The 27,504-nt window shown below is 36.4% G+C and overlaps 1 protein-coding gene across 1 annotated transcript in view; it reads right to left on the reverse strand.

Moving 5' to 3' along the window:
* The window catches only part of LOC148949574 (uncharacterized), a 171,369-nt gene that overhangs the window by 103,062 nt on the left and 40,803 nt on the right, over nucleotides 1–27,504 (reverse strand). The window contains exons 3-4 of the mRNA XM_089093600.1: nucleotides 9,101–9,308; nucleotides 3,975–4,171 (exon numbers count right to left, since the gene is read on the reverse strand). Coding sequence (XP_088949726.1) covers nucleotides 3,975–4,171; nucleotides 9,101–9,308 — 405 coding nt within the window. The remainder of the gene's footprint in view (nucleotides 1–3,974; nucleotides 4,172–9,100; nucleotides 9,309–27,504) is intronic.

The raw sequence follows: 27,504 nt of genomic DNA on the forward strand, positions 1-27,504 counted from the left end.
ACTCTTGGGGCTAAAAAACAACCGAAAAAGCTGCAACGTATTTTATAACTTTAATAAGTTCTGAACGACATAAGAAGGTCTCGACAGGCCAAATCACCAAATCGTTTCTAATAAAAAGAGAAAATTGCTAGATGAGAAGAAAAAGACTGTCTTTATTTGAGTCTTACCTTCCAGATAAAAAAGTTAAACAGGAGATAAATGATCTTTTTGTATTCAGTAAATTTTATGGACTTGTGCATTTAGAGGGGTTGATGTCTCTTTAGCAAATTACGCTGATAATATTCTGAACCTGTTATGACTTGTGCATTTAGAGGGCTTGATGTCTCTTTAGCAAATTACGCTGATAATATTCTGAACCTGTTATGACTTGTGCATTTAGAGGGCTTGATGTCTCTTTAGCAAATTACGCTGATAATATTCTGAACCTATTATGACTTGTGCATTTAGAGGGCTTGATGTCTCTTTAGCAGATTACGCTGATAATATTCTGAACCTGTTATGACTAGTGCATTTAGAGGGCTTGATGTCTCTTTAGCAGATTACGCTGATAATATTCTGAACCTATTATGACTTGTGCATTTAGAGGGCTTGATGTCTCTTTAGCAAATTACGCTGATAATATTCTGAACCTGTTATGACTAGTGCATTTAGAGGGCTTGATGTCTCTTTAGCAGATTACGCTGATAATATTCTGAACCTGTTATGAGTTGTGAATTTAGAGGGCTTGATGTCTCTTTAGCAAATTACGCTGATAATATTCTGAACCTGTTATGACTTGTGCATTTAGAGGGCTTGATGTCTCTTTAGCAAATTACGCTGATAATATTCTGAACCTATTATGACTTGTGCATTTAGAGGGCTTGATGTCTCTTTAGCAAATTACGCTGATAATATTCTGAACCTGTTATGACTTGTGCATTTAGAGGGCTTGATGTCTCTTTAGCAGATTACGCTGATGATATTCTGAACGTTAGTTGAACGGGAACTGGAATAAAAGAGAATTTCCTGTACTGTCGGAGGGGTATTGTTTTTCAGCTACTTTTGAAATGGACCCTAACATCTTCCTTTAGACACCAGAGGTATTTGGAATGCGGTAACTGAAAAGTTCAGTGGTACCAATTCACAAAAATGTTGGGAGGGGGGGAGGGGGGTGGTCAAAAGGTTTTTTTTTTTAATCTAGGGAGATTTCAATTTTCCGATTTTTCAGTGAAATGCCAAGAAAGGGTATTTCAATTTTTTCAATTCAATTCTGTTTATTACAAAATGATATAACACATGACATTCATCCAAGTGGCTGCCCAAAGAAAGACATAAAAGCACTTGATACTGGGCGACCACCAGTTTTATTTCACAATGAAAATGCCAAAAAACGGCATTTTTTGAAAGCTAGGGGAGCAAAGTCATCTAGAGGAAACCCATCCCTAACCTACTACCCTACCAATTGGTGCCACTGTACGATGCTACACAAAACGAAATTATAGGAGAGCAGAAATACTGAAAAGTTGTGGTTCGTTTTTTTTTGTCATTAGGGACCGGTTTTCTATCGGATATTCTACGAAACAGCGTGTTTTTTCACGAAAAGGGTGAAGAGTGTTAGATTTTAGGCATCCAAGATGCGGCGAAAAACCAAAGAAACAGTAAAAAAGGCAGAGTTGTCTGCCTTGCCTTCCTGACAAACACTATAGAAATGTTATGACTGGTTTACGAAGAAGAATCACAAAGGTTAAACCAATAGAATTACAGCACACTTTTCAACATCAAAATATAGGATATTAAACTCCTTTTCCACTTTAGCGATAAATGTTTTGGTAAGAAAAAGGTAAAGTTACCAATTTGTTTCTGTGAGTGAAAAAAGAGGATATGAGGCATTTTGAAAAAAAAAATTTCTAAATATCTTAAAAAACAAAGATAGGATACAACGGATTGATAGAACCGATAGAGCTTCCTTTTTTTTTGGGGGGGGGGGTCTATAAACCTAAATTTAGAAAAAGAGTTCATATACCATTTTTTGATTTACCATGCCGGATCTGTGTTTTCCACACTCATTCTGCTAGCTGAAGAAAAAATACTACATGTGTTATCTCTTTTTTGTGAATTCTTTTTATTCCAAAATACATTTTTTGTTAAATTTAGGAGCCAAAATCTATCTGTTTAAAAAGCAAAACGCAACCTTAGCAATCTACCTCTGTAATTGTCTCTGTAGTTAGAAGGTTTCAGGAAAATGATGACGAATTTTATAAGCAGATATGGTAAGTGTACCCTGCTTCGTCTCCCGGCTGGGGGATTTAGCTCAACCTTTAAGAATTTTTTTTTTGGGGGGGGGGGGGGCAGGGGTAAGGGCACTTTATATTATTGACATTTTGTCAGAAAAGCTTACAAAATTATCACAAGAAAGCTAAGTAGGACCAACGTTATTTTCACTATCAATAAATTCTAACAACTTGCCTTCTTAAAAAAGATAGCTCCTCATAATCTGCCTGGAAATGTTTTCCAGAAATCAGGAAACTTTCAAGAAATTGAATATTTTTCTCCGTCTAAATTTCCAAATGATCACAGTTTTTACCAGGACCGAATAAAAGGTGATTGAAGGAGTGGACCTAATCGGGCCCCGCATTTGAGAGGGCTCCGCATCACCATCAAAATGAACATGTTTTTGATGATAAGGGATGGATTATGAGTTATTCAAATAATTAAATATATTTATTTTAATTTTGCATAGCTGGATGATATTTATTAATGTGTTTATTATTTATACAATATATACTTTATAATATAGAACACTGATACCCGTGAAAGTTCATGTCAAATTTACTAAATTTAATAGGGATATTCCTATATTAGAGAGATTTTGCACGGCGTACCGGAATTCCTTTACGTACGTAAGCTACTATGCAAGTATATTTTATTTAAATATTTAACACATAGGAAGGGCACCACACAAAAAAAATCCAATCGGGTCCCTCACCATATTCAATACGATCCTGGTTTTTTACTGCTTATCCTGTCTAACGGTAGACACTCAGATCCTGTTTCTAAGGAAACTAGGCACAAAGCAATGGGAAGCAAAAACAATTATAGAAATTTGAAAAGATTTCTGAAATCCTTTTTCATGGAAAACTATAAAGCGCTTCCTTTATTTGTTTGTTTATTATTTATTCCTAAACGAATGGACCAAATGGCCTGGAAATTGGCATGGGTGACCCTCTCTGGCAGAAGAATATCAAGACAAGAGTTAGGAGAGAGAGGAAATGGAGCGGTGAAACAATATACCCCGTTTCGCTTAACCGCTTATATCACGTGTGACCTCTCTAGAAAGAGATATTTAGATATAAGGATGGGATGGTGCGTTGGGAGGGGGAGTTCAGAGATCTGTTCTCAAGTGTTTGTATTATATACTGATTGGCAAATGAATTTATTATTATTATTAACTCAAGGCTTTTTTGTGTGCAATAGAAAGGCCAGAGGTGGGCTGAGTGGGAGTCCGTTGAAGGGGAGGGGGAAGAATTGAGAATTCTTGTACTTGAATAATAACTTATATAAGAACTGTTTAAATAACTCTATAGCTCAGTGGTTAATTATTAGAACCACTTTGCATGGAGTAGGTTTGCAGAATGTTTCCGGATGGAGCCACTGTTTTTATTTTTTCAACAACTCGTTTTTGTACTAGGAAACGGCGGGAAGTGAGAGGAGACGATTAAGAGGGCCAGACGGATAGTAGTTTGGAGGAGGGAGGAGGTAATTGGTGGTAAAGTAATCACAAAGCATTAAAAATTAAGATGTGATACTAAAAGCATATAACAATCCGTTATAAAGATTATAGGGCGGCCTCGAAGAGTTTCAGCACGTGGGAAATAAATTGTCAGCATAGATAGACACAAAATATAATGCTGGTACTTTTAGTATTTTTTTTTTGTGGGCAAATAAAGTCCTTTTTGTCCAACAGACTTATGAATAATAGCCAGGGAATAACAAACCTCAGCTTCTTTATAAAGGCTTCCATCATCTTTTAGTAGATCTTCCAAATTAATCCAACCTTCTAAACTTCCTCCAACAGCTATGAACCTGAATGCTGTCCTCATTTTTTCCTTTTGCGAATTAAGCCCTTTTGCAACAGGTGCAAATGAAACCACAGCTTTTGCATTGCTTAATATCACTTGTCGACTTAATTCCTCTATAGATTGTTAAATTCAGATTATTGAAATTACAAAAATTGCTCACAATATGGGACAGACTGAATGTTTGTCTCCTTAGTGAGTTATCGTAAGGTCTGGTAATGTATCTTTTGCCTAGTACAGTATTGTCTAATAGTTATGAGTTGTGGCATTAATTTTTCTTTTGTTGGTTAGTCACACTTATTCTGTTTGCTTGTCACTTTACTTTAGCTGGCAGCTAAAGCAATTTCTGCTACTTTGCCAAGCAATCTATTGATTTGAAGAAAATGAACTATTTATTGGCCTTTTTAATTTAATTGTTCTTCCATACAGCAACAACCGTCATATAAGTTATTGCTCACATTTTTTATTAACAATAGCAACAGTTGTAGAGGAGACAATTCTATAGGAATATGACGGCAATTAAAATTGCTCAGTGATCCAATTCCTGAATATTGTCCTCACAGTAACTTTTTTCTATGCAAACCTGAATTTCTTCTTGTATTTCTCATCCTTTTAAAGCTGAATAGATTCCGTTCACAAAAAAGCATCATAAACATTTCAGAAAGCTTAAAATTCTTTTTGTGGTTAAGCCAAAATGCCGACAAGGCAAAAAAAGCAACCCACCATGATTAGGGGTTTAAATAATTTCTAAGACCACACTGGCTGTGCATGACGAAATGAAAAACAAATTGTGAAAAAGAAAAACAGGAATTTTCGTAGCCAGTGAAAAAACGAAGAAAATACATGCAGATATTTCGGTCGAGACCGTTCACAGTGCACAAAAGTAAATAAAGAGTAAAAATGTATAGATATAAGTCCAAAGGACAAAATAAACCTCAAACACAAAAGGCTAAATTAAAACTAAACTGTTTCTATAGATTAAAAAAGCTTTACACAAAATTACATCCCAGGTTTGAATAGCCATTCAATGTTTGATGCTTTTCTTCAATAGAGATACCGGTGAAAGTTACCTATGCCGCATTCAATGCCGTATCCAAGGGGGGCAGGTTAGGGGGTTTAAATCTTCCCCCCTCAAATGTTTGTCGGACTCTTAAAAACGTAATGGAAATGAATATAAAAACATTTTTGATGCGTGTTTTTAAGTTTTTTGTACCCCCCCCCACACACACAAAAAAAAATCCTGGATACGATCCTGGTCCCATTTCTAATGAACTTGTAAATTCCGACTGGCAAGCGATTAGCGTTCAAAAAGCTTTATACAAAATTACTTCACAGGTTTGAATAGCCATTCAATGCTTGATTTTTTTTTTTTTTACTTAGTTATCCTCTCACTATTGCTCGGAGAGTGTCAATTTTTTAAGTTTAGTGTTTCCTTTTGTTGTACTTAGAACTTTTATCCGTATACTTTTACCTCTTTTTTTACTTTTGTGCACTGAGGACGGTCGCGCGGAGGGCTTGACTGATATATCCTTCCTTTTTTCACTGGCTGGAAATATTCTCATTTTTCTTCTTCAAACTTTTATTTTATTTTAATATGGTTTTGGTAATACTCGCTCTAAACTAGTGATTCTTCGGCAATTTTAAGAAATTATCTTCTTCAGGCAGTGGCAACCTTAGTCAGAATAGACGCGAAGAAAAAAAAGAACTGTCTCTGTCCATAACTTATAATCGCCATTCTAAGCATCGCACCACTTTTACTGAATAATAATAACTTTTTTCTATTTAAAATTGTCTTTCAACCCACAAACCAGGGTTACCACTGTTTAGGTGGCAACCCTGGAATTTCAGTTCAAGATCTTGATATTTAAGTTCTCAGCTTAGGATCTTGGGAAATATCCTTTTCATTACTCAGTATATTAGGATCTTTGACAGTATCCATTGCATATGTACAAGCTGTATATATTCCTGTTGCTGTTGTACATAGTCTGTCGCAAGCTGTACACATATGTACAAGTTGTACACATTTCTGCTGCAACAAGAATCACCAAAAATAGGTTTTTAGAATATTAAAATATATTTCAACCAAATTAAAATATATTTCAACCAAATATATTTCAACCAATTAAAACCAAATACAGGTCAAGAGACATTTAGTACTATTAATTTGAGACTTTAATTTTCATTCCGTTTTGATCATAATTGGGCGAATTGCTTCTTCTAACATCAAAATTACTATGACATAGCATGTGTGAACCGACTCTACTCTGTTACTCTGATTTCTGTAGTCTCAGCAGTGTTCATTCGCTTCTTCAATATTGTTAATGAAAATGTTGCCCGTACGTTGTCATGTAACATTTCTGCCGAAAATGGAACTGCACTTAGGTTATTTACCATAGCCGAGAAGAAAAGGATTTTTCCCAGTAATGTCATTGGATATAATTGGCTCCACAATGGGCGAGAAAAAGTGGTTTTCAGAAACTGACTAATGGTGATGGTGTGCGTGTAACTGAACCACCGTGTAACTGAACCCCAAGCAATTAAACCCCTGTAACTGAACCACCGTGTAACTGAGCCACCGTGCAACTGAACCCCCGTATAACCGAACCCCCGTACAACTGAAGCTTCGTGTAACTGAATCACTGGGCAACTGAACCCCATATAAATAATCTCTTGTGCAAATAAACCTCCGTGAACCTCAACCCCATTTAACTGAACCCCCATGTAACTAAAACCCCATGCAATTGAACCCCCGTGCAACTGAACCCAGTACAACTGAACCACAGTGCAACTGAACCACCATGCAACAGAACCACCGTGCAACTGAACCACCATGCAACTGAACCACCACACAACTAAACCACCATGTAACTGAACCATCGTGTAACTGAACCACCGTGTAACTGTACCCTTGTGTAACTCAGCCATTGTGCAACTGAACTACTGCACCGAAGCAGGTAAGTAACCCTTTTCCAACCAAACAATAGACAACTACCAGGGTAAAAAATACCACAAAATGAAAACAACAAAATAAGCAAAGTGGTAAAAAAAATTACAGTATGTAGACAGTGAGAGCCGCCGTTTACCCCCCCCCCCCCAAAAAAAAAAACAAAAAAAAAAACATCCATTAAGGAAAATACCCCATGGAAAATAACACCTCACGGAAAATACCCCCCTCCCAGAAAATACCTACCCGTGGAAAATCTCCCCCCCCCAGAAAAAAAAAAATACCTCTTGCGGTTGGTTAGTCTCCATTCACTTTCGGCTTATAAAAAAAGACTAGAAATGCCAGGGGATTATCAAATAATTTCTTCCTCCATCCTCCTGTTGTCTCTCCCTTAGAGCTAATACTGTATTCATTTGAAGGCTCAGTGAGAGCTAAGATGTTTTGGTACCAAAATGCACCCTTTGAGATATCTCCCTCTCTTCCTAGGTACAAAACCATCAGATGACCCCATTGCGGAAGTCTCAGTTTCTTTTTAAGTTTTTTTGATTGGTCTATTACTGAAAGATAGTATTTGTCATTGGGAAACATACGGAGATTTTTTTTGTGGGGGTTTTCTGGGGAATCTTTCACGAGAGAACAGTATTTGCACAGAGGGGGGGGGGGCAAGATTTATTCATAAATTCCTCTTTTCCATTTCTCCTCAATTAAACTAAAAAATAACACGACTCAAAGAAGATTTTTAAATTTTGAAAACCATAATCTCTACGAGGGGGGTATTCTAGGTGACGAGGTTGCCGTGGGTGGAGGAGGGTAATTTTCCGGGGGGAGGGGTAAATGCCTAGACCCGTAGAAATTGACAGGATGAAGGGAACCCCAATTAACAGACATAAAAAGAGAAATAAATCGGGATTTAAGAGCTTATGACGTCCGATTTTCTTTGTTTTTGTGACAACAAAACAGAGCATTTTTATGCATAATCTTGACAGTAATTTATATAAAGACTTAAAAAAACAAACAATTCAAACAAGGTTGAACATGTAAAGATTCTAACCTGTGTTTTACCCAATATAAGTACAGGGGTTTGAGTTACACGAGGGTTCAGTTGCACGGTGGTTCAGTTGCACGGTGGTTCAGTTGCACGATGGTTTAGTTGTACGGTGGTTCACTTGCACGGGGGTTCAGTTACATGGTGGTTCAGTTACACGGGGGTTTATTAAAATGGGGTTGAGTTGCACGAGGGTTAAGTTAAAGGGGGTTCAGTTGCATGAGGGTTCAGTAGCACGGGGGTTCAGTTGCACGGGGTCCAGTTGTACGGGGGTTCAGTTGCACGGTGGTTCAGTTACAGGGGTTCAGTTGCTTGGGGTTATTACACGGTGGTTCAGTTACAATGGAACCAATGGTGATAAAGACACTTATTAATACCCTAGTTTTACCAATTACATAAACTAAAGTAATTATTCTTTTATTACACTGGAAAAGATACCAGGTGTCGCAAAACATTAGATGGGGTTGGTAGTTCATTCTGTCAACATTAGCACCAGTTCCCACTCTTATAAATTACCAATACTTTTTAAGCCAAGCTTCGTAGCTAAGTAGTTACCAACACTAAGTGCCTTAAAAAAAAATTCTCTTTTCATTTGGCGTTAACTCCCTAGGATTAAGTCCCCTCTTAACAAGAACCAATTAAGTAAAACGTTGATAGGGGAAGTCAAGGTTGTACTAAGAAAAGAGACAACCCCCAAAACAACCCCTTTTAAGCAGGCTTAAAATGTCATTAACTTGGTAGTTGGTACCTTTTTTTGGGTCGTCCTATAGGCATATTTTATACAAACAAAAAATATTTTCTAAATACAACCCCTTTTATACAATGTATTAGGACATTCATATGATTTTTTTTTATTAAGGCTCTAAAGTTTAGCGAAAAGAAGCGTGCACGTCCTGCCCATGAACCACTGAAATATTGCCATGTCTTACCGACGGGGCATGCGCCCCACGTTGGGAATCACGGTGTTAGAGCATCAAAGGTCAAAAATCCTTCATTATTATCTTCTTTGTTTCCACTGGGAAACACTTCAAAAGAAATGAACTAAAGAAATACTACCTGGCGTGTAAATTGGATTGGCGGTAGAAACTGTTACTCCCACCGCAGCTGCTCCAAGAAAAACGACTGGAAAGAGTGGCGAGTTTGGAATAATGACGGCAAGGACGTCTCCCTTTCGCATACCCATTCTGAGGAGTGCTGATCCAAACTTTTTTGACAGTCCATACAATTCCTTATAAGTAAATTTTTGGCCTGTGATACCACATTCCTGAAATAAAACTCATGATGCCTTTTTGCTAGTTGACTTTTTTAATATTTGTAAATTTAATATTAGTAAGTTTAGTAAGTTTAAATATTTAGTTGTTTTTTTTGTAGAGTACGATTTATTATGGAAAGACAAAAAATTGCCACATCGCCTAAATCTTATTATCAACAATATAATCCAGCTAGACTAGTGGAATGTCATCAAATAAGTGATGGCCCACATATCCTGCTATAGGAAGAGAATGTCACACAGTCAAAGTTATTAATTACGATGTCCTTCTGGTGTTGCCCATTGGAAGTCAATGTGACGACAGGGTTGCCACTCAGCCGTTTTTTTTGGTGCCACTCTGGGTGGCAAAATAGTGTCAGTTTTGTATAAAAAGTGTCATTTTCCAAAAATTTGACGCTCGCGACTCTTCGCGTCACTTGCGCTCATATCAACAAGCTTTTTAAATTGAAAATATTGGCCAATCCGCTCGGGATCACCCCCGCGTGGTTTACCGCATCTTAAAATTCTCCAACCTCCAACAGGAAATGTCGGATCTAATGCCATCCATCAACTATAAAAAGAAATTTTGATTTTACTTAGTCGGTGCTGATTTCCGGCTTTGCGTAGCACTTCCACTCTTGTCAACTTTCCAGCCCCCCTCCTAAAAACCCGCTAAAACACAAATGGTGCATGCTGTATAAAATGGGAATTCGTCCCACAGATGACTTTCTTCTCTTTTTTTCTGAGCACTCTTTGTTCATAGGGTGAGAAAGGAACGGAAAAAGAAAAGAGGAAAAACCCTCAGTTTTTTTTTCTTTTGAGAAAATGGAACAAAAAGGGACAGCAATACTCGTCTACATTGAGAGTTTTTCATCCAGTTTTCCCATAAAATGGACTATCTGGATTATTACAGTGCATTCAGGTGCTTTAAACTTTTCTTTTCTCCGAAAATGCTGAAGAGAATGCCACGAGCATAGATCGTAGCTATTGATGACCCTATGATAAACGCAACTAATAGTGGTTCAGACAGTAACTCATTCAAATAATTTATTTGGCAAAACTAGTCAAAAAAACAATAAGACAGCTATATCATTTAATCTGTTTATCACAACCTGAATAGAATAAGTTTCACGAGAACTCTTGCCACTCCCAGTAAATTTTTCTTTACGATGTCTTTAGGTACTAGGGCATAGAAACAGTCAACTAGCATTTTAAGTATCAATATGAAAGTACCTTTCAAACAGTTCGTGGTAACGAACTGTAAGTAAGGAGCGACCCGGCTCAATGGTAACCGAAACTCTAAAAAAAAGAATTTTGATACCAATAGATGCATCAAAAGAATCAGATTTTAATTCTGATTTCAAATATATAAGTTTCATCAAGTTTAGTTTTACCCATCAAAAGTTACGCGCCTGAGAAAATTTGGCCGATTTTCGAAAAAAGGGCGAAAGTCCTCCTAAAAACTATAGAACCTGAATGAAAATCGCACCATCGTATTCAGCCTATCAGAGAACCCTACTGTAGAGGTTTCAAGCTCCTATGTACAAAAATGTGGAATTTTCCATTTTTTGCCAGAAGAAAGATCACGGATGCGTGTTTATTTGTTTTTTTTTTTTGTTTTTTCTTTTCTTTTCCCCAGGGGTGATCTTATCAACGCAACTAATAGTGGTTCAGACAGTAACTCATTAAAATAATTTATTTGGCAAAACTAGTCAAAAAAACAATAAGACAGCTATATCATTTCATCTGTTTATCACAACCTGAATAGAATAAGTTTCACGAGAACTCTTGCCACTCCCAGTAAATTTTTCTTTACGATGTCTTTAGGTACTAGGGCATAGAAACAGTCAACTAGCATTTTAAGTATCAATATGAAAGCACCTTTCAAACAGTTCGTGGTAACGAACTGTAAGTAAGGAGCGACCCGGCTCAATGGTAACCGAAACTCTAAAAAACGGAATTTTGATACCAATAGATACATCAAAAGAATCAAATTTTAATTCTGATTTCAAATATATAAGTTTCATCAAGGTTAATTTTACCTATCAAAAGTTACGTGCCTGAGAAAATTTGGCTGATTTTCGAAAAAAGGGGGAAAGACCCCCTAAAAGTTATAGAACCTTAATGAAAATCACACCATCATATTCAGCCTATCAGAGAACCCTACTGTAGAGGTTTCAAGCTCCTATCTACAAAAATGTCGATTTTTCCATTTTTTGCCAGAAGAAAGATCACGGATGCGTGTTTATTTTTTTTTTTTATTTTTTTTTTTTTTCTTTTCTTTTCCCCAGGGGTGATCTTATCAGCCCAGTGGTCCTAGAATATCGTGGGAGGGCTCATTGGAACAGAAATTAAAAGTTCTAGTGCCCTTTTTAAGTGACCAAAAAGAATGGAGGGCAACTAGGCCCCCTCCCACGCTCATTTTTTCCCAAAGTCACCCGATCAAAATTTAGAGATCGCCATTTTGTTCACCATGGTCGAAAATATTACAACTATGTCTTTTAGGATGACTTAACCCCTCGAAGCCCCCAGGGGGAGGGCTGAAAGTTATGAACTTTACCCAATGTTAATATATAGTCTTGGTTATTGGGAAGTATACAGACGTTTTCAGGGGGGATTTTTTCTGGTAGGGGGGGGGGGGGGGGGGGGGGTCGGGGGTTATAGGGGTGAATCAGCTCATTTAAGACGTTTCCCTGGGGGAAGGGACATGATCGTGAAAGGGTCACCAGATTTCCCATCATTATTTAAAAAAAATCAGAAATTAAATATAAAAAAACAGGTTTTTCAACTGAAAGTAAGGAGCAACATCAAAACTTAAAACGAAAAAAATAAATATTAGCTATATGATTGGGTTCACCTTCTAGTCAATGCCTCGCTCTTTAAGCCAAAGATTTTTTAGTACTTTCATAAGAGCTATTTATTCTAATTAACGGCCTTTGTGATTAAGGGGTCACCCAATAAAAATTTTGAGATAGCCATTTTGTTCAGCATAGTCGAAAATTTAATAAATATGCCTTTTAGGATGACTTAATCCCCCACAGTTCCCAGGGGAAGGGCTGCAAGATATTAACTTTGCCCACTGCTTACATATTGTATTGGTTATTGGGAAGTATACATACGTTTTCAGGAAGGATTTTTTTCTGGTGGGGGGACTGGAGGAGGGGGTTACTTGGGAGAATCTTTCCGTAGAGGATGTTTCTTTAGGGGAATGGACATTTCTATGAAGGGTGTGCCGGATTTCCAAGCATTGTTGAAAAAACGATCAGAAATTAAATAAAAAAAAAACAAATTTTTTCAACTGAAAGTAAGAAGCCACATTAAAACTTAAAACGAACAGAAATTATTACATATATGAGGGGGTTCTCCCCCAAGTCAATACCTCGCTCTTTACGCTACAGTTTTTTTTTAGTGCTTTCAAAATAGCTATGTATTCTAATTAAACGGCCTTTGTTATTCAGGTGTTTGTTAATTAAATTTTTTTTTAACTTTTAACGTAAAGAGCGTGGAATTGACTACGGGGACAACCCCCTCATATGCGTAATAACATAGACGTAATAAAAATAAAAAAAAAACAAGCGATACGGCTCGATAGTAGGCTAATCGAAACTTTTAAAAACGGAATTTTGATGTCAATAAATGTATCAAAAGAATGGGCTTATAATGCTGATTCTAAATATATAAATTTTTAAGAAGTTTAGTATTACTCATCAAAGGCTACGAGCCTGAGAAAATTTACCTGATTTTTTAAAGAGGGAGAAAACATCCCCTACAAGTGAAAGAATTTTAATGAAAATCCCACCGTCAGATTCAGCGTATCAGAAAACTCTATTACATAGATTTCAAGCTCATATCTGCAAAAATCTGTAACTATATCTGCAACGTATTTTTTGCCAGAAGAAAAATACGAATATAGAAGTTCGTTACGTAAGTTAATTTTTAAGTTATATCAGAACGAAATTTAGAGACAGCCATTTAACAAAAGAAGAGTAAAATTTTTAGGCAAATTTTGTTTACTTATTCAATGACGGTGATCCAAAATAAAAGCTACATTAACTAAAAAACGATCATAAATTAAATAAGAAAACAAGTTTTTTAAACTGAAAGTAAGGAGCTACATTAAAACTTAAAACGAACAGAAAGTATTTCGTATATGAAAAGGGCTGTCTCCTCCTCAACGCCCTGCTTTTTGCGCTACAGTTAAGCCCTTTCTCGCAACTCTGTGTTTTTAAACAATAGAACACTTTAGCGTAAAGAACGAGGCGTTCAGGAGGGTACAGCCCCTTTCATATACGGAATAATTTCTGTTCGTCTTAAGTTTTAATGTCGCTCCTTACTTTCAGTTTAAAAAAACTAGTTTCTTTTATTTAGTTCCGCTGAGAAAGGCTCCCGGATGTGGGGCCGAAATATTCGGAGTATTTTTGTTGAATGGAAATGTTAGAGCGCATTTTTGCGTCACTGGCCCAGTTACTGAAGACGTCACTAAATATACTTGTGGGACACCAGTGAGCTCAATGGATGTTTTTGCGTTGGTGAGTTGTTGTTTGATGTCACCAGTGAGCTTTTCAGTCACTGGGCTTCAAGAGCTCTAGTCACGGAAATACATGAAAAGACGCGTAAAGTTAAGCAGTCACTGGCCCAGGGACTGGTTAACATAGTAACATCTATTAACATAGTGGTGCAAAAGTACACTCTTAGCTTTTCTTGCTCTTTTCTTCTTTGAATTGTAGTCAACCCTCAACTAATAAAACATAAAAATTGAATTCGGACCCACTCAATAATTGCAAACTGATTGACTGGCTCATCGTCTATGAGCCTACAAATTGTTGCAACAACACGAAATAGTTGAACTAAACAACTGAAGGCTTCTCCACCAAATTGCAGTTAAATATCTGTCTCTGTCCTCTTTATTGCCAAGTATTTCGTACCGAAGATCACTGGGTGATCTTCGTTTATCAGTGATAAGAATAAGAATATAAACATTTCTCACACACAGATAGAGACAAACACGTTTACGTTTTTCACCGCACAGAAAGGTTCTTGCATCGAGTAATTGCCACTCGCGGAGTTAAGATGAGAATCTAAACTGACAGAAAAAGGATATCGATGCATATCTACATTGAAAGTTCTCCTTCCGGTGCTTTTTCTGAAAAAATTCTTTTTTTGTAAAATAGTGCTACTTAGCGAAAAAGTGCCACTTTTACTAAAAAGTGTCCTAATAATGTAAGGTGTCCCAAAAAGTGCCATTTAAAAAAAAAAGTGTCAAAAGTGACACTAAAGTTTCACCGGTGGCAACCCTGTGTGACGATGAAATTTCGTTTTTTATCTTCTTAAAGACGTGAAATTCTGAAAACCTGTTTGCTCCTATGGGATAGAAACTTGATCAGGCACGTACTACGGTAAAAGGCCTAGGGACCCTCTCCTTAAAAAAAGACATCATTCTCCCAATATTCTGATATTAAACGTCCTTTTCCCGAAAGTATATTTTTAATGTTACCAAAACATTCACTTTAATTTCAATATAATTTAACTTCTTTGCTCATTTACAAATATTCAATTATTCAATAGATATTAAAATCGTGAATCACGAAAACTAACAGCATAGGACTTGGGTTTATGATTTATTAAATAAAATAAAACAAGGTTTTTTTAACTGAAAGTAAGGAGCGACATTAAAACTTAAGACGAACATAAATTATTCCGTATATGAAAGGGGATGTCCCTTCCTCAACGCCTCGCTCTTTACGCTAAAGTTTTTTATTGTTTTAAAAATAGAGTTGTGAGAAAGAGTCTAACTTTAGCGTAAAGAGCGAGGCGAAAAGGGAACAAATAACATAGGATTCCTGTTTCTAGCTGGCAAGATTCCCGGGATTCCAGGTGTTCCATTATTTCTTCAGTATTAAAAGAGAGTTCAGCCTGTCAACATCAAAATGGATACTTGTATATTATTGGATACTGAGAGTGTTAGCGAAATGGAACCTAGAGTGCCTAAAGTAGCAGCGGAAATTACAAGAGGCTGTCGACTAACCCTTCTTTGGGGATTTCCTATGTAATCCCTGACAAATTTCGAATCAGTTTGAAAAAAGTCTGCAGTGCGTTCAACATGGATGAACATGTTAAGTTAGAAATATCTTTTTATTGCGATTGGTCTGTATTTAAAGGGCATTATAATGATTTTAGCCATTCTTATGAGCCTATTACATCATGTTTAGATATTGTGGACTCTAGAATAGACAAGAAGAATCTAGAGGAAATGAGGAGAAGAATCTTGATTGATATGAAGAGAAATTTATACAGGGTACAAGTAAGGACGCATAAAACGAGGCTCGATATGTCAAAAAAGTAAGAGGGAGATTGAAAGAAGATACATAGAAAAGAGGGCTATCTCTACAGAGATATCTCAAAATAGACTATAAAAGACAGTGATGAAACCGCAATGAAAAATGTCTATAATGCAAGGCGTAACACTGAATATTTTGTGATGAATATGATATAAGAGAAGAGAAAAAGTGCCAATTCAGGGATCTATGGAATGCATTTTAAAAATCGAAAATTGTTCTGGAAGAACTCTAGTATACATTTTACGATAAATCTCATTATTGAGTAAGCTTGATAAGTTTTGTACAATAATCTTACAATAAACTTGTTTTACACATTAATTTTTGTCTTACTCGATAAGCCTGGGGTAAGGATAAAAGTAGGGATTTCTCTACATGAATAGTTTAAGATCGAATAGACCACCCCGTGAGGTGCTACCCCCCCCCCCCTTTGCCGTCCATAACTCCCAATGAGATCCAATCGGTCCGAAGGGTTCTTCAACCTTTGGGTGGGGCGCTGCAGGGGAATTCGGTCAGTGTCTACTCATTCCGGGGAGGGGATCCAGACTTCGACTAGGTGATAAAGGAGGTTTAAAATGGTCTTGCTCGGGATATTTATCAAGTAGCAATAATAGGGAATTAACATGGGAAGTCGGATAAGTGGAGCTTCTAGCCCTTCGCAACTGTGCAATGCGGTCCCTGTTTCTAGGTGTTATGACGCAATTGTATTTCAATATTTTTTATATGAGTTATCGGAGCGTGGTCGGTATAATACACAAGTAGCAATAATAAGAGTTACTAGCCCATCAGTTCTAATATAGGGAACACAGCTAGCGACGCACCCTCGCCTTTAAACGGTCGGATAGCAAAATTGACATGGGATTCCTGTGACAGAGATAGGAAAATTAACATGGGATTTTAAACCGGCCTATAGGAAAAATAGCATGGGATTTTCATGACACTCCCCATGTGTTCCAATTTTGTTTCAGTATTGGCAAGATTCCGAGCACACCCCCAGGATTAATAGCATAGGATTTATGCAACATAAATAGGAAAATAAACATGGGATTTCCATGACACTCCCCAGGTGTTCTAATTTTGTTTCAGTATTGGCAAGATTCCGAGCGCATCCCTAGGAAAAATAGCACAAGATTTCTGCAAGACAGATAGGAAAATAACATGGGATTCCTATGAAACTCCCAGGTGTGCTTCTAAGAGAAATTTCTTATCTTTGACGAAAAACTTGCTGTTATAAGAAAAACTTTCTTACTATTAAGAAAAAAAACTGTTACCTCCAAAAGAAATTTGCTAGTAATAAGTAAAACTTTGTTAGTATTAAGGAAAAAATTGTTACTTCGAAGAGAAAATTTGTTAGTGTTAGAAAAACTTGCTACTTCCAACAGAAAACTTGTTACTTCCAAGAGAAATTTGATGATATTAAATAAATGTTTGTTAGTATTAAAAAAAGCTCTAACCTCGAAGAGAAAATTTGTTAGTGTTAAGAAAAAACTTGCTACTCCTAGCAGAAAACTTGTTAGCATAAACAGAAAATTGTAATCCCTGACGTTCTTACAAAGCAAGAAGAGACAAAGGCGTCTCTTGTATAGATTATAAGTTTTAGTCTTCGTTTACCTCCGATTATGCCTTATTGCCATGTAATATTAAAGCCAAGAAAGGCAGTATGTTCCAAGAAAAAATACAAGGAGTTTATCTACAAGACAGGGTCAACTCTAGAACTCAGGACCAGACCATAGAAATCAAGAGCATATCATAGAAATCTTGACCAAAGTGTAGAAGTCACGGTCAACCTCTAAAAAATTATTACCAAAACAAAGAAACCCTGACAAATTCATGAAAATCAAGAGCAAACTGTAGAAATCAGGCTCGATCTTAGAAATCTAAATCAAACCATAGAAAACATGACCATTAGTTTCTAAAGGTGCAAGTAGCCCTATAAAATGAGGGTTGACATATACATTTATTTTTAGCCAAAAAGTTTGTCCCTCAGTAAAGCGGTGATTTCAGGCAATTTATGGTACGAAAGAACAATTCTAGCTAAAAAAAAAGAAGCTCAAAAAGCTATTGCGTGAAAATTCTGAAATAGTTAATCTATTCGAAAATCTATATCCATATTGAGCCTCCTGTTTCTGAGGCGGCAATGCCGCATGAGACAGGTACGTTTCTAAAGGTGCAGGTAGTCCTATAAAATGAGGATTAAAATATATATTCATTTTTAGCCAAATAAAGTTCAAAAAAGCTATTGCGTGAAAATTTTGAGATAGTTAATCTATTCGAAAATCTATAGCCATAGTGAACCTCCTGTTTCAGAGGCGGCAATGCCGTAAGAGGAGCGTTCGTTTCTAAAATGTGTCATTGACTTGAAACTGAGAGAATATAATATCAAGAAAAAAAAATCGATAAGATATGGAATTAAGTCATATGTATTGTAGTCCCACGCTTTATTTCATTAAAGGCTCTCGGAAAAGCCTCAATATTGCTAAATATTTGCACCCAATATCAAGCTTGCCCTATAGAAATGATTGATAAGGGGGAGCGGGGGCGTATTGTCATGATGCTATGAAATATTCATAGCCTCAGCTCAAAGAAACGAGGCATTTTCGTTAATAGCTTTCAGAAATACCTCAAAAGTGCCTAAAAATTTACATCTAATATCCAACTTTCCCTTTGGAAATGATTGCTAAGAGGGAGGGGGTGGGGGTCGTAAAACTCCAACTTCAGAGTCTGGTTTTAAAGGTTCTTTTAACTAGACTTGTAATTTATAGCCAGTTTCAACTCTAATTCCTGGCGCTTCCAATATGCTGAGTCCAATTCCTTAAATATAGTAAATAATTGTTTAAAAATCCCCAAGTGCTAGCATATCCTTAGTTAAAATTGCCCCTCAGATGTGTGAGAAAACAGTGTCGCAGTGTCATTCCGCTCTGGTTCTTAAGTATACTTTTTAACCGTTTGGGTACCTACTATTCTCGCAAGATGACCCACTTATCTTCCAAGCTCTCTCCATAGCTGTAATTGCGTAAGATGAGTCAGAGATTCCCCACGGGCTTCCGGAGTCTAGCTTGTCACATACGATGGTGTCATCCATATTAGACCTGGTCACGGAAATCCTGGGTGTCTTCCAGAAAAACAATGTGCCAAAAATGGTGACGAATCAAGACAAAAATGGTTGTTGCTAGGGGAAATATTGAAACACCTGAGAGAGTCACAGGAATCCTATGTTAATTTTCCTATCTGTGCGTTTAAAATCCCATGTTAATTTCCTATCTCCTTCACAAGAATCCCATGTTAATTTCCCTATCTGACCCATAGAAATCCTACGTTAATTTTCCTATCTGTGTTGCATAAATCCTATGCTATTTTTCCCAGGGATGCGCTCGGAATCTTGCCAAAACTGAACAAAAATTGGAACACTTGGGAAGTGTCATGGAAATCCCATGTTAATTTCCCTATCTGACCCGTAGAAATCCCATGTTAATTTTCCTATTGTGTAGCAGAAATCCAATACTATTTTTTCTAGGTGTAGGCTCGGAATCTTGCCAATACTGAAACAAAATTGGAACCCCTGGGTGGTGTCATGGAAATCCCATTTTAATTTCCCTATCTGACCCGTAGAAATCCCGTGTTAATTGTCCTATCTGTGTTACAGAAAGCCTATGCTACTTTTCCTAGGGATGCGCTCGGAATCTTGTCAATACTGAAACAAAATTGGAACACATGGGGAGTGTCAAGGAAATCCCATGCTATTTTTCCTATGGGCCGGTTTAAAATCCCATGTTAATTTTCTTATCTGTGTCACAGGAATACCATGTTAATTTTCCTAACTGACCGCTTAAAGGCGAGGGTGTGTCACTAGCTGTGCTCCCTATATTAGAACAGATGTGCTAGTATCCCTTATTATTACTAATTGTGTATTATACCGACCACACACTGATTATTCATATTGAAATACAATTGCGTCATAACACCTAGAAAGAGGGACCGCATTGCACAGATGCAAGGGGCTAGGAACTCCACTTATCTGACTTCCCATGTTAATTCCCTATTATTGGTACTCGTCAAATATCCCGAGTAAAGCTGTTTCTAACCTCCTTTTGTCACTTAGTCGAACCCTGGATCCTCTCTCTGGAATGAGTAGATACTGACCGAGTTCTCTTGCAGCGCCCCACCCAAACGTTGAATAATCCTTCGGACTGTTTGAGATCTCAGTGCGAGTTATGGATGATAGGGGGGGGGGGTGGTTAACACCGCATGGTGTGGTCTATTCCCTCCCAAACTATTCATGTAGAGAAATACCTACTTGTATCCTTACCCTAGGCTTATCGAGTAAGACAAAATTAACACCTAAAAACAAATTTATTGTAAGATTATGGCACAAAAGCTTATTAAGCATATCAATATTGATATTTATCGTAAAATGGTATATGAGAGATTTTCCTGAACCCTCATTGCAGACAGAATTTATGGGTCTACGTTTTTTCTGGCAACAGGATTTCTTCGATGTTTAAAATGCATTCCATAGAATAATCCCTTATGTACTCTCTTTCTCTTCTCTTAGATCATATTCATCACAATATTCAATGTTACGTCTTGCATTACAGACATTTTTATTGAGGTTTCATCACTATCTTTTATAGTATATTTTGAGATATCTGTGTAGAGATAGCCCTCTTTTCTGTCTCTTCTTTCGACATCCCTCTTCCTTTTCTACCATATCGAGCCTCGTTTTATGCGTCCTTACTTACACTTTGTATAAATTTCTCTTCATGTCAAGCAAGATTCTTCTCCTCATTTCCTCCATATTCTTCTCGTCTATTCTAGAGTCCTCAGTATCTAAACATGATGTAATAGGCTCATAAGAATGGCTAAAATCATGATAAGGTCCTTTAAAAATAGAACAATCGCAATAAAAAGATATTTCTAACTTAACATGTTCATCCATGTTAACGCACTGCAGAGTTTTTTCAAACTGATTAAAAATTTGTCAGGGATTACATAGGAAATCCCCAAAGAAGGGTTAGTCGACAGCCTCTTGTAATTTCCGCTGCTACTTTAGGCACTCTAGGTTCCATTTCGCAACACTCTCAATATGCAATAACGTATAAGAATCCATTTTGATGTTGACACGCTGAACTCTCTTTTAATACTGAAGAAATAATGGAATACCTGGAATCCCGGGATTCTTGCCAGCTAGAAACAGGAATCCTATGTTATTTTTCCTAGGGATATCTTTAAAATCCCATGTCAATTTCCTATGGATCTATTTAAAGCGCGAGGGTGTCTCGCTAGCTGTATTCCTTTTAATAGAACACCTGGACTAGTAACCCCTATTATTACTACTTGGGTATTATCCCGACCACACTCCAATTAATAAAATTGCATCATCGGGAATCCTGGGAAGCCTGCCATGGAGGGAATCTTGCCAGGACATGTCATGGGATTCCTATGGAAAAAGGATAGGGATGCGTTTGAAACTCCGGGTAGGGATGTCTTTAAAAACCCATTTTAATTTTATAGGGATGTCTTTAAAAGCCTTATGCTCATACTACTGGGAGGGTGGCATATTTCATCCTGGGTCTTCAAAAAGCTTAATGGTATTAAGGTGAAACTTTAAGGGAATGTTATGGAGGATGTTGAACTAGATCAAAAGACTCGAAAGTAGTAATGATAGTGCTGATTTGACGATTACATTGACATTGACATTGACAAGAATATACAGTGCAAAGGTTTGACGATTACAAGAATATACAGTGTCAAGGTTTGACGAGTGCAAGAATATACACTACAGTTTCAATTGCGCAAGAAAAACCCATGCTTGAGACATTGTATTTGCACGTGAACATTTTAAAGGTTGGCCCACTAAAGTCGAGGTTTTTTTTTTTAAACTTGGCAATGTATAATGTAGTCAAGCATGTTTTGCTCGTAATAATATAATTTAAAGCAAACAGGTTTTTTTTTCTGTTTTTGTTGTCAATTGCACATTGACGAGCACAAGAATATACAGTGTAAAGGTTTGACGAGTACAAGAATATACACTACAGTTTCAATTGCACAAGAATATACACTACAGTTTCAATTGCACAAGGAATTGCACAAGAATATACACTACAGTTTCAATTGCACAAGGAATTGCACAAGGAAAACCCATGCTTGAGACATTAAACTCAAAGGTTTTTTAGGGAAAGCTGTCAATCACCCATGTGTTATCCACAGTTCCATTTTTGAAGTCTGTGGAAAGAGTTTGACGTATTCGGTGAGATTACGTTCCTTGGCGTTTGATAGACATTTGCAAAAAAAAACAGGGGTAATTAGTGATTGGATAATTTTTAACAAGAAATGACTGAAAAGTGTTTGGAGGAGATGAGATGATTGTGTACTGTATAATACACAAGTGAGGGTTTGCACAGTGTTGTCAATTTTAAATAGTTTAGAAATAAAAAAATTAACAAGAAATGGCTGAAAAGTGTTTTGAGGGAGTTGAGTTGCACGATGGTTCAGTTGCACGGGGGGTTCAGTTACATGTGGATTCAGTTACACGGGGGTTTAGTTAAATGGGGTCGAGTTGCACGAGGGTTCAGTAGCACGTGGGTTCAGTAGCACGAGGGTTCAGTAGCACGGGGTTCAGTTGTATGGGGTTTCGGTTATACAGGGGTTCAGTTACATGGGGGGTTCAGTTGCACGGGGGTTTAGTTAAATGGGGTCGAGTTACACGAGGGTTCAGTTGCATGGGGGGTTCAGTTACATGCGGATTCAGTTACACGGGGATTAGTTAAATGGGGTCGCGTTGCACGAGGGGGGTTCAGTTGCACGGGGGTTTAGTAAAATTGGGTCGAGTTGCACGAGGGTTCAGTAGCACGAGGGTTCAGTAGCACGAGGGTTCAGTAGCACGGGGGTTCAGTTGTATGGGGTTTCGGTTATACAGGGGTTCAGTTAAATGGGGGGTTCAGTTGCACGGGGGTTTAGTTAAATGGGGTCGAGTTGCACGAGGGTTGAGTTGCACGAGGGGTTCAGTTACATGCGGATTCAGTTACACGGGGATTAGTTAAATGGGGTTGAGTTTCACGAGGGGGGTTCAGTTGCACGGGGGTTTAGTTAAATGGGGTCGAGTTGCACAAGGGTTCAGTAGCAGGAGGGTTCAGTAGCACGAGGGTTCAGTAGCACGGGGGTTCAGTTGTATGGGGTTTCGGTTATACAGGGGTTCAGTTAAATGGGGGGTTCAGGTGCACGGGGGTTTAGTTAAATGGGGTCGAGTTGCACGAGGGTTGAGTGGCACGAGGGTTCAGGTTGGAATATTTCAGTAGTGTTTTGTTGTGCTTTACCTTGTCACAGTTACATTCTATTGATTTTCATAGTTCATTTTGAATTTCCTTCATTGAAATGCAAGATTTGGAGTATTTCAGTAGTGTTTTGTTGTGCTTTACCTTGTCACAGTTACATTCTCTTGATTTTTCTATACGTATAGAATATACCCACTGATTTCCTGTCTCAACTTACCCTTGTTTTCACGGTTTCATTAATTCTGCATCGATCAGTAACATCTGTCTTGATTTGACTCAATTTGAGTCAATTTTTGATTTGAGTCATTTTTTCCCCCCATCTTAATCTGTCTTGATTTGAATCCTACTCATATTCTATGCAATCTTGTTTCAATTTCAAAAATTTCAGTTTTGTTAATAATAGATTCAATAAGCATATAAAAAATTCATACAAAAAAGATATAATTTTTATGTAAACACTTTAAATTACTAAACACTTTTCCTCTAGATCATAGCCTGTTGAGGCAACATAAATTGCTGCAACTTAAATGAGCGTTCAAATCCATCCACTCCAACACTACAAAAAATGAGGCCCATCTACCAAAATCAACCAAATCAAAAAAGGAAATAAAAGGAAACGAACCCAAAACAACATAAATCCCTTTAACCTATCTTTAACTACCCTTCAAACATTTCCCTTACCCATTCCCCCCCCCCAAAAAAAAACAATCAACCCAATGACCCAAAACACTTCTTTATCGCAAATTTAAAGGATCCCACTGACCTCTTCTCTTTTAAATCAATAATTTTTGTATCGAAAAATAAAACTATTTCTGTAAAATCTGAGCTAATCAGGGTTTTTGACTGTAAACTCTAGTTTGTTGTAAGAAAATTATGGAAAATACAATTCTCTGGTTCAAATGTGAAACTTAAGTCCTTTTTTGGATTGAAAAATAAAACTATATCCGTAAAATCTGAACTAATAATTCAATATTTTTTCATAAGAACAAACTATTTTTTTTTAAACTTCGAAATTTTTCAACTTTATTTATTTTTTTCTTTTTGTACGTATCTTAAAATGTCAAAGTATGCTTACGGTTCTAACAATTGTGCTCTATGATTGGTCAGAGACACGATGTGGCTTTCCCACTGGTATTCTATGACCGCTTATCGTCACTACCTAGTCTACTGCATGTATTAAATCAGTATTGTTTACACAGTGGAACGATAAACACATAAGTCATATCTTTAAAAAAAAGAAAGTGAAGATGGAACATTTTAATAGAGTGTGTTCACATAACAAGGTTATTGTAGCATTGAATGCCGACAAGGAGAAGTATTTAAACTATGAAACAAGTACAAGTGGTAGCACTATTGGAAATAAATGCATGCATTGTCATGACAGTAAGGAGTTAAATTTCTTTGGGATACCGAAAAAATTCAACTCTTATGATGCTGGTTATGCGAGATTGAGATCTCCAGAGATGATTGCACTCAAAGAGAATGCTAACATAAAAATAATTGTTGATGATAGAGGACAACTCCTTGCTAGTGCTGCAGGTAACACATTACCTACGGATACATCCAATCATCAGCTTTCGGGTATTAGAATTCAACGGAAGGCTAATAAAAGAAAGGCCTACTCTGCTACTAATATCGTAAACCATATCTTGTTTACGTGCCGAAACTATTACCTGTGTAAAAATAATGTGTTAATAGACAGTGAAATTGCAAGAAAAAGAAAAATGGCATTGTCAAAAAATATCACTACGGAATATAAAGATGAAACGATGAAGAACAAAGCACCAGCAAACATAACTGCCATTGATCAAACAGTCAATGAATCAAATAATAGCAAAGACGAAAAGCATATTGAGCCTGTTCATGAGACACCAGTAAAAATTGTGTATGATTCAAAATAGAATAATGATTGTTCTACTGATTATGAACTAAGAGAAGACAATAACTACAATATCAAGAGAGAACATGGTGAACTATTTTATGGAACAGATTCAAAATGTCCGAAGTTGATCATTGATATTAATAATGTATCATAATATATTTTTGTATTAATATTCTACATAGCATTATTTCATTAAAAATATTACATTGTTATGTGTTCATTATTTTTTAGAGTAAGCTAGCATATCAAACGTTTAGAATGTATATTAAAACATCGGAGATGTAAGAAAAGGAATTTGCGTACATCTATTGTCAGACACACTATTTTCGTAAAATCTGAGCTATTAAGGGTTTTTGACCGTAAACTCTAGTTTTTGTAAGAAAATTATGGAAAATACAATTCTCTGGTTCAAATGTGGAACTTAAGTCTATTTTTGGATCGAAAAATAAAACTATTTCCGTAAAATCTGAGCTAATAAGGCTTTTTCGACCGTAAACTCTAGTTTCTTGTAAGAACATTATGTAAAATACTTTTTTGTACGTATCTTAAAATGACAAAATATCATTCTTGAATTCACCTCTTGGATACACAATACAGAAATTAAAAAAAATTGTAATTTCCAGACTTCATTTGCAAGCAATAGATACCGAGAGTTCTATGACTCCTCCCCGCAATGACTTCTAAGGGTTTTATGACTCCTCCCCACGATGAATTCAGATGGTTTTAGGAGTCATCCCCCTAGACATAACTCCATTCAACCTTGAGCGAAGGTATAAAAGTTTGATGATGTATTTCTCTTCTTAACAACTTCATTAATAGCTTCAAAGATGATAGGACTGTATGACACAGAATTTATCGGTTTGAAAAAATCATCTTGTGGTGTTATATTTGAATGTGCATTTTTATTATTGTCAATGGAACTCGAAGAAATTGACTGTTATCATTGGATAGTGAACTATAACATGTTTGAGTATGATAAAAGCTTATGGAGTACTACATTACATCATATGAACAAACTGAGATTCTACGATAGAGTGATTACACCACTTAAAAAATGTGGTCAGAAACTGAGAAATGTCTATGCGCAAGTCAGTGACATTTACAGCTTTCTCGGGGTTGAAGCACTCTATGTAAAGGGTAATGGACCTACAGATAAAGCCTTAATTCAAAAGTGTGACCCTAGGATTCCACTTTTCAATCTAGAAGAATTTAAGTGTCCTAAATTTGAAGGGGTTTATCATCGTCCTGAAGACGAGGTCAGGTTCTTCATGGGGTAACATTGACAAAATCTAGGTATCAGAATGAATAAATTATTTATCAACATCCGTTGTTGGATATGTCATTATGTCATTATGAAAAAATTGTAAGTAAGTAGGAAGTAGGTAAGTAAGTAAGTAAGTATCAAACTCTTTCTTGAATTCATCTCTTGGTTACACAATACAGAAATTTTTATTATAGGAAATTATAAAAAAAAATTGAAGAAACTCTCTATTAACATTCGTTATCGATTGAAGTCGCTTCCTAGACAGACAATGCAGCAATTTCACAAAATCTAAGTATAGGAGTGATTAAATTCAATATCAACATCCATTTCTCGGATACATCGGAAAAAGTTGACACAATCTAAGTACCGGAAAGAATAAATTAATTTTCAAAGTTTTTATCGGATACATCAGATAACAGTCATAAAATCCAAGTTCTATTCGTTTTGGCTTCATGTGTTGTTACGTTGAATTTAGATTAGACCGGTTTTTCTTTTAATTTTGGCCTCATGTGTTGTTACGTTGAATTTAGATTAGACCGGTTTTTCTTTTAATTTTTGCTTCATGTTCTGTTAAGTTGAATTTATATTATACCGGTTTTTATTTCTATAGTAGAGACTAGCGTATATTTTTAGAGTAGAAAAAAAAATTCTGGTTAGTCTGAAGTTGATTGTCCGAATAGTATTTTTTTGGGGCAGATACACGATTGGCTGAAACAAAAGCAGAACTTTTAAAATCACAACAACTGAATATTATTAAATAATTCCGTTTTTTTTTGTTAAACACGATTGGCTGAAATAAAAGCGGAAATTTTAAAATCACAACAACTAAAGATAAGTAAATGATTCCTTTTTTTTTTTTTGTTAAACACAAATGGTTGAAACAAAAGCAGAACTCTTAAAATCAAAACAACTGAAGGTCAGTAAATAATTCCATTGTTTTTTTTTGTTAAACACGATTGGTTGAAATAAAAGAGGAACTTTTAAAATCACAACAACTGAAGGTCAGTAAATAAAAAAAAGCCTAAAATAATGCCATGAAATCAACATGCAAAGTCGACATAGCTTTATTTCATTTTTTAAGGTTCATTTAGACGAGGTTACGTGCGCGCACGTAACCTCGTCTAAATGAACCTTAAAAAATGAAATAAAGCTATGTTGACTTTGCATGTTGGTTTCATGACAGTATTTTAGTTTTTTTTATTTACTGACCTTCAGTTGTTGTGATTTTAAAAGTTCCTCTTTTATTTCAACCAATCTTGTTTAAAAAACAAAAAACAATGGAATTATTTACTGACCTTCAGTTGTTTTGATTTTAAGAGTTCTGCTTTTGTTTCAACCATTTGTGTTTAACAAAAAAAAAAAAAGGAATCATTTACTGATCTTTAGTTGTTGTGATTTTAAAAGTTCCGCTTTTATTTAAGCCAATCGTGTTTAACAAAAAAACAACGGAATTATTTAC

This window comes from Artemia sp. Qi Xiang Cuo, chromosome 8 (assembly GCF_049724085.1).
Source record: "Artemia sp. Qi Xiang Cuo chromosome 8, ASM4972408v1, whole genome shotgun sequence".
In the NCBI taxonomy this organism is placed as follows: Eukaryota; Metazoa; Arthropoda; class Branchiopoda; order Anostraca; family Artemiidae; genus Artemia; species Artemia sp. Qi Xiang Cuo.